Source organism: Cucurbita pepo, chromosome LG03 (assembly GCF_002806865.2).
Source record: "Cucurbita pepo subsp. pepo cultivar mu-cu-16 chromosome LG03, ASM280686v2, whole genome shotgun sequence".
NCBI lineage: Eukaryota > Viridiplantae > Streptophyta > Magnoliopsida > Cucurbitales > Cucurbitaceae > Cucurbita > Cucurbita pepo.
Genome location: NC_036640.1, coordinates 11553087 through 11568580, shown reverse-complemented (window position 1 = coordinate 11568580; position 15494 = coordinate 11553087). Strand labels below are relative to the sequence as shown.

General features: G+C 42.2%; 7 protein-coding genes and 1 long non-coding RNA gene across 9 annotated transcripts; 4 read left to right on the top strand and 4 right to left on the bottom strand.

The window, feature by feature from the left end:
• Nucleotides 1–1565: 1565 nt before the first annotated feature.
• Nucleotides 1566–4618, top strand: LOC111790469 (vicilin-like). Its single transcript, XM_023671375.1, has 6 exons — nt 1566–3114; nt 3186–3370; nt 3447–3524; nt 3603–3872; nt 3969–4305; nt 4391–4618. Exons 1-6 carry the CDS (start codon nt 1602–1604, stop codon nt 4582–4584), a joined length of 2577 nt encoding a protein of 858 aa, XP_023527143.1. The 5' UTR covers nt 1566–1601; the 3' UTR covers nt 4585–4618.
• A 215-nt stretch (nt 4619–4833) lies between these two features.
• Nucleotides 4834–7196, top strand: LOC111790500 (proteasome subunit beta type-2-A-like). The gene is made up of 3 exons (XM_023671420.1): nt 4834–5117; nt 5208–5331; nt 6640–7196. Exons 1-3 carry the CDS (start codon nt 4960–4962, stop codon nt 6973–6975), a joined length of 618 nt encoding a protein of 205 aa, XP_023527188.1. The 5' UTR covers nt 4834–4959; the 3' UTR covers nt 6976–7196.
• A 627-nt stretch (nt 7197–7823) lies between these two features.
• LOC111790499 (non-specific lipid-transfer protein-like protein At2g13820) lies at nt 7824–9410 on the bottom strand. The gene is made up of 4 exons (XM_023671419.1): nt 8683–9410; nt 8484–8510; nt 8347–8400; nt 7824–8271 (listed from the first exon to the last, which is right to left on the bottom strand). Exons 1-4 carry the CDS (start codon nt 9020–9022, stop codon nt 8063–8065), a joined length of 630 nt encoding a protein of 209 aa, XP_023527187.1. The 5' UTR covers nt 9023–9410; the 3' UTR covers nt 7824–8062.
• A 312-nt stretch (nt 9411–9722) lies between these two features.
• On the bottom strand, nt 9723–10798 carry LOC111790513. Its single transcript, XR_002814478.1, has 2 exons — nt 10708–10798; nt 9723–10622 (listed from the first exon to the last, which is right to left on the bottom strand). It is a non-coding gene; the product is annotated as an uncharacterized LOC111790513 (long non-coding RNA).
• On the top strand, nt 10618–11717 carry LOC111790508 (non-specific lipid-transfer protein-like protein At2g13820). Its single transcript, XM_023671430.1, has 3 exons — nt 10618–11046; nt 11170–11229; nt 11317–11717. The coding sequence occupies exons 1-3, from the start codon at nt 10728–10730 to the stop codon at nt 11445–11447; spliced, it is 510 nt and encodes a 169-aa protein (XP_023527198.1). The 5' UTR covers nt 10618–10727; the 3' UTR covers nt 11448–11717.
• A 120-nt stretch (nt 11718–11837) lies between these two features.
• Nucleotides 11838–13355, bottom strand: LOC111790290 (protein CDC73 homolog). The gene is made up of 3 exons (XM_023671152.1): nt 12308–13355; nt 12120–12202; nt 11838–11987 (listed from the first exon to the last, which is right to left on the bottom strand). The coding sequence occupies exons 1-3, from the start codon at nt 13353–13355 to the stop codon at nt 11838–11840; spliced, it is 1281 nt and encodes a 426-aa protein (XP_023526920.1).
• Nucleotides 13356–13754: 399 nt separating this feature from the next.
• Nucleotides 13755–14341, bottom strand: LOC111790509 (uncharacterized N-acetyltransferase p20-like). The gene has a single exon (XM_023671431.1). It carries the CDS (start codon nt 14320–14322, stop codon nt 13816–13818), a length of 507 nt encoding a protein of 168 aa, XP_023527199.1. The 5' UTR covers nt 14323–14341; the 3' UTR covers nt 13755–13815.
• On the top strand, nt 14286–15211 carry LOC111790505 (uncharacterized N-acetyltransferase YoaA). 2 transcript variants are annotated; one of them, XM_023671425.1, is made up of 2 exons: nt 14286–14397; nt 14554–15211. In XM_023671425.1, the coding sequence occupies exon 2, from the start codon at nt 14595–14597 to the stop codon at nt 15153–15155; it is 561 nt and encodes a 186-aa protein (XP_023527193.1). In that variant the 5' UTR covers nt 14286–14397; nt 14554–14594; the 3' UTR covers nt 15156–15211. The 2 variants fall into 2 exon arrangements, with proteins under 2 accessions (XP_023527193.1, XP_023527195.1); XM_023671427.1 differs by having other exon boundaries at nt 14358–14441.
• The last annotated feature ends 283 nt before the right edge of the window (nt 15212–15494 follow it).

The window sequence follows — 15494 nt, the reverse complement described above, 5'->3', positions numbered from 1 at the left end:
TTTGTCTAAACATGCTTCTTCTTGAGCTTGTGGAGCATGGAAAAGTTTGGATATAAAAGGATAAACTTCAACCCACATCAAGTAAGGTCTATCATCAAGGCTTGGAAAAGGCTGGAACTCCATTGGATTCATAAAACTTTGTTATTTGGTTTGAAACATGATTGTTGGATTTGGATTATTAGACTGGTTTCGGTTTTGACTATGCTCGATCGAGTAGTAAACTTGTGAAACCTGCAATCTCGAGCTGAAAATATGAGACCCCACTTCGGTTGGAGAGGGGAGTGAAACATTCATTATAAGGGTGTGAAAACCTCTCTATAAGAGACACGTTTTAAAACCGTGAAGCCGAAAATGATATATAACGAGTCAAAGCATATAATATCTGTTAGTGGCGGACTTGAACTATTACCGCAGTAGTACTTTGACCTTGGAGAGATTGACTTGACTAGCCTTTAGCCATTGTGGACAAGCCTAGATACCTAGATACCTAGAACAACTCTTGGGTCGGTCAAAGCATGGGCGTAGGGGTTGGCCAAGTTTTGCTTGGTTCGATCCCAATGAGTGGACTCAACTTCATCACTTGGGTTGTCCTTGACTCTAGCGAGGACAACTAGCCTCGGCTTGGCCTGCTGAATCTATCATTGGGCCTTACGCTAATTGAGTCTTAGCCTTCACTAGATTAAGTATATGTAACAGCCCACCGCTACCTCTCTGGGCCTTTTCGGGGGAAGGGCTTCCCCGGCTGGGGATATTGTTTTTTTTCTTTGGACTCTCTTTTATTTCGTTCTCCTCTTCAACCAACATGGAATTTCACCATCCACCCCTTTCGAGGCTCAGAGTCCTTGCTGGCACTCATTTATCTTTTCATTCGATGTGAGATCTCACAATTCACCCATTTCAGAGCCCAACATCCTCATTGACACTCGTTCTTCTCTCTAATCGATATAGGATCGTATATACTCACATGTGAGCTCGGAGTTCTCACCACATCCTATTTTTGTTTCATTTTAATAGTATTTTTGTTCATTCATAGCACAAATGTACTACGGTCACAAGTAAAGATCAAAATGCAAAGATAAGCACAACTTAGATCCATCTCATCTCGTAGCCACTGATCTATCACTCACTACTATCCATGAGAGGATGAAGATGAAGCAAGTTACCAATATTTTAAGAACTTATATCCTTTTTGTTTGATTCCCACATGAAAGAAGCCATGTTTTCGAACCAAATACCTTATGATAGTGATCCCAATTGCATGCAAACTAACACGTTGCCAATGAGGTGTCTAACAAAAGCCTCGCCCCATCGCCGCGTCGGCGCCCCTCAGCCCACCATTTTCACTCCTCACTCTCTCAAATTGTCTCCTTGCTCCATATCCTCTACTCCACTCTCCTTGAACCCATTATTTGCAGCTGTCTCCTCTGTTTTTTTCCTACTCACTGGTGCGTCTTTTCACCACATCACATGACACCTCCATCTCTGCCAAATTCGACACTCGGCGATCAGCATGTTACCTTAATCTTACTCCAACATCGAGCTCTAAGTAGTATAAGTACCCATTGTGGATGTGGCTGTGAAGGGCATCTCGGGTCTCAAACATGGCGTTGTCTAAAGTTAAGCTTCGTTTGTGTCTCTTGGCGTTTACCCTTTTTCTTGCTTGTTTGTCTGTTGGTTTGGGTGCTAAGGGTGAGAGCCTTAGCAGCGGGGCTGGGGTTGACCATGATGGATGTGTGAACCGGTGTGAGGAGCTGAAGGGGAAGAACGTGGATGAGTTTGCTGCTTGTAAGAAGGGATGTGGAGTGAACCAAAGGGGGAGTCCTCGTGCGGAGTATGAGGTGTGTCGGCTCCAGTGCGAAGTGACGGAGCGTGGGGTGGAGCAACAACGTAGGTGTCTACAGGACTGTGCGGAGCGGCTGAGGGAGCGAGAGCAGGGAAGGGGGGAGGAGGTTGATGAGGTTGAACGGAGAGATCCTGAGTGGGAGAGAGAGGAGCAACGTCGGAGGGAACATGAGCGGGAAGAACGACGTCGTCGTGAACATGAGAGAGAGCGTGAGAGAGGTAGAGGTCGTCGTGATGAGAATGAGAGAGATCCTAAACGTGAACAAGAAGAGAGACAACGAAGAGAGCAAGAACGACGTCGGAGAGAGCAAGAACAAAGAGAGCGAGAACGTAGAGGCGAGAGGGACGAGGAAGATGATGAAAACCAAAGAGACCCAGATTGGCGTCGGGAGCAAGAACGCAGAGAGCAAGAGCGCCGCCGCAGAGAGCAAGAGCAAGAGCGCAGAGAACGCCAACGCAGAGGTGGGAGGGATGATGAAGACGAAAACCAAAGAGACCCAGATTGGCGTAGGGAGCAAGAGCGCAGAGAGCAGGAACGACGCCGTAGAGAGCAAGAGCAAGAGCGCAGAGAACGCCAACGTAGAGGCGAGAGGGATGATGAAGATGAAAACCAAAGAGACCCAGATTGGCGTAGGGAGCAAGAGCGCAGAGAGCAGGAGCGCCGCCGCAGAGAGCAGGAGCAAGAACGCAGAGAACGCGAACGTAGAGGCGGAAGGGATGATGAAGATGAAAACCAGAGAGACCCAGATTGGCGTAGGGAGCAAGAGCGTAGAGAGCAAGAGCGCCGCCGCAGAGAGCGAGAGCAAGAACGCAGAGAACGCGAACGTAGAGGCGGAAGGGATGTAGAAGATGAAAACCAAAGAGACCCAGATTGGCGTAGAGAGCAAGAACGACGTCGCAGAGAGGAAGAACAGAGAGAACGAGAATGGGAAAGAGAGCATGGGAGAAGGGGACGAGAAGAGCAGAGAAGCAGAGAAGATGAACGGAGACGTGAAGAACGACAACATGGGGGAAGAAGCCGTGTAAATCAAGTAGCCATTCGACGAACAGAGCAAGAACAGAGCAACAACCCCTACTACTTTCAGGAGCAGCGTTTTCAATCAAGGTACAGGTCTGACCAGGGCCATTGGAGGGTGCTGGAGAAATTCACCGACAGGTCGGAGCTTTTAAAAGGAATTAAAAACCAACGATTAGCAATTCTTGAAGCCCGCCCTCACACCTTCATCGTCCCCCATCACTTGGATGCAGAATGTGTTCTCTTGGTCGTAAGAGGCAAGTTTTTTCCTCTGTTTTTGGCTTGATGGAAATGGAGCTTGTTTTAATTTCGACATTGTCTTTTCTAGGAAGAGCGACGATCACTACAGTAGTCCAGGAAAAGAGGGAAACTAGAAAAGAGTCTTACAACGTTGAATCCGGGGATGTTATGACGATCCCGGCGGGAACAACTTTGTACTTGGCAAACCAAGAAAATGAAGATCTCCAGATCGTCAAATTGGTTCAACCCGTCAACAATCCGGGCGAATTCAAGGTTTTGAGGACTTTTCTTCAGAGAATTGAATGATGTTCCAGTGGCTTTTTACTCAAGCTTCCTGGTTTCGTTGCAGGATTATCTATCCGCCGGAGGTGAAGCTCAAGCATATTACAGCGTTTTCAGCAATGATGTTCTCGAAGCTGCTCTAAACGTCAGTTTCTTTCTCTTCTCTAAATGGACACTCTTTTAAACTTCCCAGAATGATGTAATTATTGGAATGAAATTGCAGATTCCACGGGATAAACTAGAGCGGATATTCAAGCAGAGAAGGGAGAGAGGAGGAAAAATCATAAGGGCATCGCAAGAGCAACTAAGAGCGTTGAGCCAACGAGCCACCTCCGTAAGAAGAGGTAGTCGGGGAGTCAGAGCTCCGATCAAGCTCGAAAGCCAGACCCCTGTTTACAACAACCAATACGGTCAAATGTTTGAGGCTTGCCCTGATGAGTTCCCCCAACTTCGGAGAACCGATGTGGCCACTTCCGTCGTCGATATCAAACAAGTATTGTAGCAAGCTCTCAAATCACAATTGTCCAATACCTAATTCATAGAATTCTCGAATGTAACTTTTTATAAACGTTGTTGTTGTCATTTTCAGGGTGGAATGATGGTGCCTCACTTCAACTCAAGAGCGACATGGGTGGTGTTCGTTTCAGAAGGAGCTGGATCCTTCGAGATGGCCTGCCCTCACATACAGAGCGGCCAATGGCAGCGAGGAAGGAGAGAGGAAGAACGACATTGGAGAAGGGAGGAAGAAGAGGAACGCGAAGAAAGAAGCGGTAGATTCGAAAGAGTTGCCGGTCGTCTATCAGAGGGCGGCGTACTCGTAATTCCGGCAGGCCATCCAATCGCCATCATGGCTTCCCCTAACGAGAATCTCCGCTTGGTCGGGTTCGGAATCAACGCCGAAAACAACAACAGAAACTTCCTCGCTGGTAAAAGATTATACAAATTACTCGTTAATTACCCTCCCCCAATTTTACTACCAACAAAACCCTAAATCATGAAAATCTCACACAGGGAGAGAGAACATAATGAACGAATTAGACAGAGAAGCAAAGGAACTTGCCTTCAACGTAGAAGGAAAGCAAGCCGATGAGATATTCAGAAGCCAGAGAGAATCGTTCTTCACAGAAGGGCCGGAAGGTGGCCGGAGGAGGTCGACGGAGAGAAGCCCGTTGTTGTCGATTCTGAAACTGGCCGGTTACTTCTGAAAGAGAAAGGAAGGAAATGGAGGAGGGCGCGCTTTTCAACCTTTATATAATATTATCTTTTTTTTTTTTTTTTTTTTTTTTTTTTTTTTTTTTTTTTTTTTTTTTTTTTTTTTTTTTTTTTTTTTTTTTTTTTTTTTTTTTNTATTTTTGGGTTACAAAATAAATTAATAAAAAAGGGAAGGAAAATTAGAAAAAGAAAATAATTTAAATCCAAATTTTGAAAAATAAAAATGTAAAATGAAAAAGCCTCTTATGAGTGAGAGAACTTGTTCTTCAAGTCGCTGCTGTAAAAGCATATAATTTCAGAAGGGGGGCTCTCCCGAATTTCACAGAAGCTTGTAAAAACCAGATCGATTTCAAGAACGAAGAAGAGAAATGGAGAGCGTATTTGGATTTGTTGGCAACGGATTCGTCATAGTGGCGGCTGACACATCGGCGGTGCATAGCATTTTGGTTCATAAATCCAACGAGGACAAGATCATGGTTCTCGATTCCCACAAGCTCGTTGCAGCTAGCGGCGAACCTGGCGACAGGTTTGAGGTTTTTGTTAATGGAAATCTTGTTTCTTCTCTAATCGTTTGCCTTTTGTTAATTATGTGTTTCTTTCGACTGTGATTCGATAGGGTTCAGTTCACGGAGTATATACAGAAGAATGTGGCTTTGTATCAGTTTCGCAATGGTATCCCTTTGACCTCTGCTGCTGCTGCTAATTTTACTCGTGGTGAACTCGCAACCGCCTTGCGGAAGGTAATATCATTTCTTCTTACTCTAACTTTCATTTGACTAAATTTTTAAGTTTTGGGAACGTTGGATCATGGGGGTTGTTTTAAGCGGTTCTAATAATTCATCGTGATGATGAAGTATGAATAGTTTTGTCTTCAATCTAACTTTCACTAGTTTGTGGAGCTTAAAACTGTTCAAATGTTTACAGAGCGAGGGAATATTGTCTTCGTTTGTTTTTTTCGAAACCCCTTGATTTCTGTCATCTTTAAGGATGCCTCACAATGGAAAGAAACTAGACGGATAACCATCTTCGGATGTTGTATGTTAAACACTTTGATTTACGTTTTTGTTCTTGTATCCAGCTGTGTAGAGTGTAGGCAGGCCAAAGTTCATGTATTTCTCTTATATCATGTTTCTTCTTGCTATTATCATCCTATTGGTTCCTTTCTTACTATTAGGGATGACACTTCATAACTCAGAAAGTTAACACTCTACTTCATAACTCAGAAAGTTAACACTCTACTTCTTGCTGGAGAAATAGAACCAAAGCCCACTTAGAGATATTGTTATCTTTAGGTTTTTCCTTTAAGGGCTTCTTCGGAAGGTTTTAAAATGCCTTTGTTTGAGAAAGGTTTCCACACCCTTATAAGGATTGTTTCGTACCTTTATAAGGATTGTTTCGTACCCTTGGGGGCCAGTGTCCTTGTTGGCACTCTGCCCGGTGTCTGGCTCTGATACCATTTGTAACATCCTAAGCTCACTGCTAGGAGATATTGTCCTTATAACCTCATTTAATTTCACTAAATTCTGCTAGAGATGTGTTCGAATTTAATTTGATGTGTTGGAGGGCGAGATCGGGTTGGCTTTAAAATGGTATGGCATGTGATGTGGTGACGACTGCATAGAATACTAATGATTTTCACGAAATCTGGTTCGTGTTTACATATGTACACTCTTTATGTCCAGTTCTATGAAATCTTCCTTGATCTTGCTCCCCTAGCGTGCACAAGGGTGACCTCTTTTTCTAGTGTCTTCGTGTCTCTTACTGAGTTGTCTGCTTGTCAAAGTACCAATTATTGTGTTTCACCACTACAACTAAGTTTTTAGCCACTGGGGCACAAGTGTTTATTCATTATGGATAAGCTAGGCTCGATGTAGAACTCGTGTAAACAACGAGCACATAAAATAGGAGTTTTACTGTGTAATTTGGTTTTTGTGCTTAGAACATAATAATAAGTGATCCACTATTCTTCTTGTAATCCTGCATTTAGCCGATTCTTTAAATGAGCTGTAACTGTCTCCTGATTTCAATTGTGAGTTTTTGATTTTCAGAATCCATATTCTGTAAACATTCTTTTGGCGGGATATGACAAGGAGACAGGCCCATCCCTCTTTTACATTGACTATATTGCCACCTTTCACAAGGTTGACAAGGGAGCTTTTGGTTATGGATCTTACTTTTCACTCTCCATGATGGATAGACACTACCATAGTGGTATGACAGAAGAAGAAGCTATTGATTTGGTTGATAAATGCATACTTGAGATCAGGTCCAGGCTTGTTGTGGCCCCACCGAACTTCGTTATCAAAATTGTAGACAAGAATGGAGCTAGGGAGGTTGCTTGGCGTCAATCCATCAAGGATGGAGCTAGCGTTCCTTCAGCTTAAGATTTAAATGTTATATCAGCAGAGGTTTGCTTTTCTTTCTGTCTTTTTTACTTTGTATGGGTAAAATACACCCTCTTCTGCTCTTGTTTCAGACAGTCTGATAGAGTAATGCTGTGGTTAACGTGAACACAATCTGAACTATAGGTTGATTTATCATCTGCTGTGCTGAAGTTCAAAGGTGCTATTTATGAATACATTCATATTTAAGTTGGCCTCACAAAGAATTGTTGGTAGCTTTCTCTTTGTTACGAAAAGCGAGACATTATACCATTTGGGTGAACTTTCCATTCCAGGCTTTTCCTCAAAATTTTTAAAATGCGTATGCTAGTGAGAGGTTTTTATATCCTTATAAAAAAAACGTCTCTTCCCCAACCAACGTGGGATCTCACAAATCCATCCCCCTTATGAGGCTTAGCGTCCTTGTTGGCACACCGCTTGGTGTCCACTCCCCGTTTAGAGCTTAACAGTCCAAGTCTACTGCTAGCAGATATTGTCCTCTTTGGGCTTTGCCTTGAGGTTGTCCACTTTGGGCTTTGCCTTGAGGGGAATGGGCTTTGCCTTGAGGTTGTCCTCTTTGGGCTTTGCCTTGAGGGGAATGGGCTTTGCCTTGAGGTTGTCCTCTTTGGGCTTTGCCTTGAGGGGAAAAACGCGTATGATAGGGAGAAATTTCCACACCCTTATAAAAAAAATGTTTTGTTCTCCTCTCCAATTGACCCGAGATCTTACCAATCATCCTAAAAATGACTTGAAAAGCTAGCGACTCACATTTCAAGCATTTTTTGTTTAGGGCGATATAGTGCTTGAACTATTATTGTAATAGACTCCAAACTATTTTAATTTGTGAGAAAAGCAATAAAATGAAGAATTTAAATTGATCCTAAACAAAGTATCAAACAATTCTCGGTATGTCTGCTTTTTAGGTATACAAGCAGTCACTCCTCTGAACCAACTCAAAGCCCAAAAACCTAATCAAACAACTATTCCACTCAAAACTCAAAAGAATAACTCCCCACAATTACAAATAAATAAACAGATCTTTTTTATTTTTTGTTGGAACCAATAAATCAGCAGATTTTGGATAAGCAATCTAGTATAGCTTCCAAACCATACAACTCAATGCCAACACCAGAAGATAGAAGTTGTAAGTGGGTATTGTAGCAGATGACGGAGTCAGTTCAGGTGAAATCCCAGTCCCAGCATCAGTGGTCGTGGTCGGAGTTTCAGGCGGAGTTAGAAACTCTGTGGTTTCTGCTTCCGGTGACTGTGCAGGCGTCGCAGGTTGAGGGAGGCCAGAACCTAATCAAGAAATGCATAGCATTTGGAGATCAACACAAGTTTTTCAAACTCAAAGCTTAAGTGTGAAATATGTACCTAATGGAGTTGGTGATGCATCAGGAGAGAGGGCTGGACCAAGTGAGATAGGACCTATCAAAACATACCAAAAAACTGTCATCATCCTCCTCCCCATAAAAACCAGTCTTGTCACTCTTTGAAGTAAAGCATATTACCTGGAGCTGGAATAGGAGCAGCAGAGGCTGCAAAAAGAACCCAAAAACACCAAGTTATCAACTTTCTCGTTCAGAAATGGATCAAATTGAAGAAGTTTCCATAAAGTAATATGGAGATGGAGATTTGAACTTTGATCTCATGGTTAAAGACACTTATTTGTTCTATGTTGTCAATTTTTAAGAAAGTTAGGAGTTGTACCTCTGCATTGGACTGGGACGCCGGGCATGTTACAGGCACGAGGAAGAGAAATCGCCAACGATCGGTTGATGGGTAGTTGGAAAGGAACGCTTGCAGTGACAATGAGACAGAGGCAATCCATTCCTGTGCCAGTGAGCGACCTTAGATAATCACAACAGCTTGCAGTTGGTGAAGTGCCATTTTCTGTGCTGTTTGTGAGCAAGTTCATGCAAGGAGTGAAGCGAGCAATCATGGAAGGATTGCAGGGTGAATTAATTTGACCCAAAACTGGAAGAATTGCTACAGCAAACGCTAGAGCGAGCACCGGGATTGTTCGGGCAAGGGGTACAAATGGCTCCATTGGGATAACTCTTGTGGGGAGTGTATGATAATGTTCCGAGACTTTGGATTTGGAAGTTCATTGGAGTTAAGAGGAGAAGGTGAAGGAATTTATAGAAGAGGGTCAAAGTGAGAGGGAGTGGAGGGGAAGCCATGGGTTTGGTTTTGAAGCTCAACTACCTACCTTAGCAACCACTTGCAGGCTTCAGCAGAGCTCAAATTCATTACGGCTATACTTCTGAGTTCAAACTGACATTCTTGTGCCCCCTCAATTCTTTGAATAATATAGCTAAGATTTTTATAGCCTAAGGTTAAAATACTACTTTGGTTTATTTTGGTGACGTTATTTCCAACTCTCGGTTCAATTTAGTCTCTATATTTTTATGAAGTGATTTATTTTCAGAGAGATATTTGTTACAGATCTAGATCTTGCATTCTCATGTCCAGAACCCTCGAGTTGGCCAGTCTCCCACGACTTCTCTCTTTTCGTGAATGCATTTCCTCTGCTTATATGAGTTTGACCCATCTTTTACTTCTGACTCATTGTGAGCCATTTGATGACCTAACTTTTTCGAAGGGTCGGCAGGTCATGGGAGCCTCAGCTCATGCATCGATTTATCGAAAGAACCAGTGCTATCTCACTATTATAAATAGAGATGAAAGGGATCACTTTTTAAAAATAAAAGGACAGAAAACAAACATTCTGGAAGTACAAAGGTGAATTGAACAAGAGTTGAAATAACATAAACCTGGTATTTAAACCTATATGTCATCATCAAGAGAAACACACTATTGATGAATACCTAGTGATTTCTTTGATGAGTTTGTTCAATAGAAACACTAGCTGTTTTTCATAGGTTAAGAAAACACTTTTGGTCATTGAACTTACCTAAAGTTAGTTCCCAAAAATTCAATAAAAAGGTTACATTAGTTCGCTTCGATCTCGGGACTACGCCCAATTTTCTACAACTTCATCAATTCGATAGTCTACAAAACGAATGAGCCTTGGCTTGCCCACCGTTCCTTTGATTTTGGCAGATTTTTGCTTCAAAACTTAGCAGTATTAATGTATACCGTCGGTGCATGTGCTTCTAAGAGACTATAACTCTTATTGAGGGGGCTGGAGCCGCAGGCCTACTGCATATCAATCACTGCACATGTACCCCTCTTTTGATCAGTGGAAGAACATGCCTTGTGCAGGACGTCTGTTCTTATTTTCTTTTTCCCATCATACTTTTGTTTATCTAACCCGCAGCAAAATTTCTCGAAGGGTTAGGATAACCATTGACCAAACACAGAAAGATATAAAAGTCGAAGCCAAAAGAAGGATCAAACTAGGATTACGCTTCCTACACGCCATTAAAGTTTAGCCACCCAAATCAACAGCCTTAAAGACTCCTAAAAGTCCCAAGTTTCTGAGTTTTTACCTGATGAAGAAGTTGGTTGCCGTGATAACCGATCTCCATATACCTTCCCAAGTCCAGGCATTAGGTGTCAAAGCGCCAAAGTTGACCAGCTAGCTTAGCCCCAATAGCTCCAACGAAGAAAACTGTTAGGGAAGTAGGAAAAGTGGTTCACCAAATCAAACTTCTCTCCATCTGTCCCTTTCGTCCTTCCATTCCCTACAAAAACCACACAATTCTGCTCGGAACTTCACAAATCAAACTCTCTTACCTTCTGAGTTCTCATCAAATAAACTCTCTTTACCATTCCCAGAAGTAGTTGTAATGGAACACACAAAGATGGTGATGACTCTAGTTGCGGTTATTGTCGCTGTGCACTGGGCAGGAGCAGCCGCACAGTCGGACTGCACAAATGTGCTGATCAGCTTGTCGCCATGCTTGAATTACATTACAGGGAACTCCTCTACCCCATCACAAGCATGCTGCACACAGCTTGCAACTGTTGTCCGTTCACAACCACAATGCTTGTGCCAGGTCCTGAATGGTGGTGGCTCGTCGTTTGGGATCAATATCAACCAAACCCAGGCCCTGGCTCTTCCCCGAGTTTGCAATGTTCAGACTCCTTCCATCAGCAGCTGCAATGGTAAGAATTCAAGTGAACAATTTATGGGCACTACTGCACATTAATAATGAGCAGGAGGATTATTTATGAACTAATATCAATCTCTATCTAAAGCGCTAACTTGTAATACCTGAAAATTGTCAGTTGCTACTCCCACCGGCTCTCCAGCAGGAGCACCAGAATCTTCAAACAACATTCCTTCAGGTAAGAACAAAACAAACGCTTAACTGTATGCTCTATCAGTTTGTTCACACGGCAACTACAAATCAAAATACCTTACTGCTTGTGCAGGAACTGGATCAAAGACTGTTCCATCAACAGACAACGACTCATCAGACGGAACCTCGAACACTTTGTCAAAACCTCTACTATTCTCCATCTTGTTGGCTTCTGCATATGCTTCAGCTTTCAAGTTGTACTGATCTTCTTATCAGTAGCCTATCTTCTACAAATCGTTGTTTATTGTTCATTTATTGCATTTATATTTTTCCTGGAGTGTCCATTATGTAAAACATCCCTTTTGTTTAGGGTGTTTTTTTATCATCATATTCTCCTCTTGTGGGCATTTGTTTCCAAAAACTTGTATTACATCAGAGATTCTTTCGATAAATTACACGATTATGTGCTTGTGAGTTTTATACTGACCGGAAGCAACATGAATCAATGAAATGAATGTCTAATATAGTTATGAACAAATTCGATCATCTAAAAATGAATTTGAATGAAGTTACAAAAATTATCTTCATTTTCCAATAAACATAAGTCCAAATAAGCCTGCTTCCAGTCAATTGTTACCTTAGGAAGCCCACTCGTCAGGAGAAAATCTCAACATGGTAACAAGAAAAAAGAGGGGGGGGGGGGGGGGGGGGGGNAGAATGCGACCGTGACCTCACAAATTCTTCTAGCCTATCCCACACCTCCAATGCTGCAGCTCTGTCTTGGTGCCGCTTGTTCTTGCTAATCTGCAAAAGGAAACATTATTTAAATTACTAAAGGACGTTGCCAAAGAACAAAAAAATAAAACCACAGCCAGATCAAGATTTAAGACAATGCAACAGGTTAGAGGGGGAGGGATAAGGGAAATAGAAGATTACCGAAATAATTCTAACATTCCACTGCTTCACATTCTTAGCTGATTCCAAACTATCGTCTTCAAATCGCATATAAAATCCAATAACTGCAAGATATTCAATACGCAAACATCAGATTAACTTATGATCTTGTGAAACTTAAGAGTATTAAGAAACAAAAACAACCCATTTGAGATCAATAGTTCACTTACTTTTATTGAAAATCTCAACATGGTTCTTATAGGGCCAATCTTTAAACTGCCATTCCTTTCCCAATACGAAAACAGCTACAACACGGTCCCAATCCTCTGATTTCAGAGCCGAGGGTTTGTCCCTGACCTCGTACGCGGTCACCACTCTATCTCTATCCCTACTGAATTTCTTCTGCACGGTCACACATTCAGGCCTCGCCCCTTTCATCTGCTTAACCTTGACGTCCGTGGGTATATAAACACCATCTTCCAAGAACTCTTTCACATTATATATTGTGATTAGAGTCTGAAAAGCACTCGGAACCAGAATTATTGGCACACCTTCACCAATTTTTCCTCCCTTCAAATGCATTTTCGGTTTCGGATTCGCATCATAACCCAAATCATCACCATACCCCACCAAACCCCTGTCATCGGATCCCATTAACCTACTCTTAGCAACCAAACCATCCTTCCTCTGCTGCGATTCAAGACGCTGCCTCTCCTCCTCGCGCTTCGTCGACGCCACAAGCACGTTGTAGAAATTCCTATTCTTACATTCCAACAACGATTCTCTGTCCTTCAACGGTCTCTCAATAGCCGTAATCATCGCCATATAATTCACATTGGTAGAATCCTTTAAACCGTCGTCCTCATCGACCGCATCGATGGCTGCGCCAACAACCACTGGGTTTTCAGGGCGATACTCATTCGCAGAGGGCAAATCGGGAAACTTGGGATTTTGGTGGACAAGAAGCTCAATGGCGTCGGAGGAGGAGACCTTGCCGGTAAGATAATCAAGCAAAGGCTTCCGGTCCGGGAAAGTAACCGAAGTAACTCCCTGCGTGCGAGCGTTCTGAAGATACTCTGTGTGCTTGACATGGTGATTTTTGATGTAATAAACGAGGGTTTCGAGTGTGTAAAGATTGCCCTGTTTGGAGCGGTAAGCGGTTTCGGCGGCGCAAGGGAAGGAATAGTCGGAGGCGAAACGGAACTCGTCGTTGACGCGGACGATTTTGTCGAGCTCGCCTCTAATGGTGAAGTCTCTGAGAGCTGAGAGAGGATCCATTAGCAGTGCAGTAGTTTTTTTCCTTTTCAGTTCTAATTGTAATTGAATTTCGAGGCTATTTTTGTAATTTCAAGTCTTTAGTATTGGGCCTTTGGTCTTGGCCCAAAAAACTGAAAATATATTGGGCCTTTGGTCTTGGCCCATTAAAATTTGAAAATAATACGGGAAACCATTTTCTAAAGCGCCACGTGTTCCAATTATTTATTTTATTTTAAAAACCTAATTTTACATTTTATTTTTAAAACTACATTATTATTGAATTTCTTCCTGAGATTTTTATACACATAGAACAATAAAAATATAACATATTTAAAAAAAATTAATTATTCAATATCAATATATCATTTAGACTTTATAAATTTTAGGTAATACATATTTTATTATGAAAAAACTAATACATTCATAATTAATATTTTAAATTATTTATGATTAACTATTAATATTCTATAATTATTTTAAATTATTGGAGATCAGTAGAAAGAAGACTAAACATAACATAATCCCTAATTTGCCCTTTCATCACTCCATATTTTCTCAGAACGCCTTCTCTCTGAAATCCGGCCTTCTCCACCACTCTCTGAGACGCCAAATTCTCCACATCCACCAACGCCTCCAACCTCTCCAGTTCCGGCCGCTCCACGAAAATCCTCTCCGCCACCAATTTCACCGCCGCCGTCCCGATCCCTTTCCCCCAAAATTTGGATCCCAATACGTACCCTAGCTCTCCCCTGCACCGGTCCCTCGCTGCCTCATTCGCCGTCACCGAAATCGCTCCTACCGGCCGGCCGTCGACACAGATGGCCCGGTGCCAGGGGTGCGACAGGACTTGGTCGTTGATATACTTTATGGCGTCCGATATATCCTGGTAGGGCTCCCAGGAACAGGATCGAGCTGCTTTCTCGTCCGATGCCCAAACCATGAAATCGTCGATGTCAGTGAGATCTAGTGGCCGGAGAGTAATTTCCATTGCTGTGAGATTTTTGGTTGCTGTGCTGGGGATTTCAGTGGGGAGTTATATAGAGAGGTGAAATGGAGGAAGAAGGTGGGCGGAATTTTCGTTCTAGAGAGTCAAAATTGATTTGCTTGGTGTGGACTCCAAGTCTACTATTTGTTAATTGATCTCTCGTATGTTGATGATTGGTTTGTTTTTTGTTATGAATTTATTTGATTCATGTTCAAATAAATGCAAATTTTATAGGTTTATAGCCGCCATAGCTGACCAAATGAGAAATTTGACCGATGGACAAACAATTTTTTAGCCCCAATGCTTTCAACCATAATTGCCCAATGAACTCATCAACAATCTCCGTCCGCCCGTTCAATCTCTCCGACGCCGACGACTTTCTCAGGTGGGCCGGCGATGACAGAGTAACCCGCTATCTCCGATGGAACACAATAACCTCCAAAGAAGAAGCATTAACTTACCTAGAGAAGGTCGCGATCCCCCATCCATGGCGGCGGTCCATTTGCCTGAACGGCCGTTCCGTCGGGTACGTTTCGGTCAAGCCGGAATCAGAGGAGAAATGCAGAGCGAATATCAGTTATGCGGTGGCTGCAGAGCACTGGGGAAGAGGGATAGCCACGGCAGCACTGAGGGTCGCAATTCCGGCGGCGCTGATAGATTTCCCGGAGGTGGTTAGGATTCAGGCGCTGGTGGAGGTGGAGAATGAGGGATCACAGAGGGTTTTGGAAAAATTGGGGTTTTGCAGAGAGGGGCTGTTGAGGAAATACGGATTTTGTAAGGGCGAAATTCGGAATTTTATTGTTTTCAGTTTTTTAAGAACTGATCAACTCATGTGATCAATTTAGTGAAAATATAAACTAAAATAAAATTTAGAAGCGAACTTAATATTTCACTATTACTGTCTCCTCGGAATTATTAATTTCAGTTATATTCCTATAATATTTTTTAATATAATATATATTTAAAATTTACTCAACAATAATATATAAAATTTTGAGTTTTATGAAATTTTAGTGGTTATTTTAATGGAAATAAATAAATTTTTGTATAAATAATTAAGAAAAAAATAATTTCACAACTAGAAAAAAAATTAAATTATAGGTTAACCCAATATTTTGGGTTTATTAAAAAATATATATATATATATGAAAACCCCATTTTATCCTCCAAGCACA

Bases quoted from the DNA above. Each gene is read 5' to 3' on its own strand.
- LOC111790469 (XM_023671375.1), top strand. From the start codon at position 1,602: ATGGCGTTGTCTAAAGTTAAGCTTCGTTTGTGTCTCTTGGCGTTTACC. The intron at 3,873-3,968 runs GTATTGTAGCAA...TGTCATTTTCAG, and splicing joins CCGTCGTCGATATCAAACAA to GGTGGAATGATGGTGCCTCA. The intron at 4,306-4,390 runs GTAAAAGATTAT...AATCTCACACAG, and splicing joins CAACAGAAACTTCCTCGCTG to GGAGAGAGAACATAATGAAC.
- LOC111790500 (XM_023671420.1), top strand. From the start codon at position 4,960: ATGGAGAGCGTATTTGGATTTGTTGGCAACGGATTCGTCATAGTGGCG. The intron at 5,118-5,207 runs GTTTGAGGTTTT...GTGATTCGATAG, and splicing joins AGCGGCGAACCTGGCGACAG to GGTTCAGTTCACGGAGTATA. The intron at 5,332-6,639 runs GTAATATCATTT...TTTGATTTTCAG, and splicing joins TCGCAACCGCCTTGCGGAAG to AATCCATATTCTGTAAACAT.
- LOC111790499 (XM_023671419.1), bottom strand. From the start codon at position 9,022: ATGGAGCCATTTGTACCCCTTGCCCGAACAATCCCGGTGCTCGCTCTA. The intron at 8,511-8,682 runs GTACAACTCCTA...TTCTTTTTGCAG, and splicing joins CGTCCCAGTCCAATGCAGAG to CCTCTGCTGCTCCTATTCCA. The intron at 8,401-8,483 runs GTAATATGCTTT...ATGTTTTGATAG, and splicing joins TGCTCCTATTCCAGCTCCAG to GTCCTATCTCACTTGGTCCA.
- LOC111790508 (XM_023671430.1), top strand. From the start codon at position 10,728: ATGGAACACACAAAGATGGTGATGACTCTAGTTGCGGTTATTGTCGCT. The intron at 11,047-11,169 runs GTAAGAATTCAA...GAAAATTGTCAG, and splicing joins TTCCATCAGCAGCTGCAATG to TTGCTACTCCCACCGGCTCT. The intron at 11,230-11,316 runs GTAAGAACAAAA...CTGCTTGTGCAG, and splicing joins TTCAAACAACATTCCTTCAG to GAACTGGATCAAAGACTGTT.
- LOC111790509 (XM_023671431.1), bottom strand. From the start codon at position 14,322: ATGGAAATTACTCTCCGGCCACTAGATCTCACTGACATCGACGATTTC.
- LOC111790505 (XM_023671425.1), top strand. From the start codon at position 14,595: ATGGACAAACAATTTTTTAGCCCCAATGCTTTCAACCATAATTGCCCA.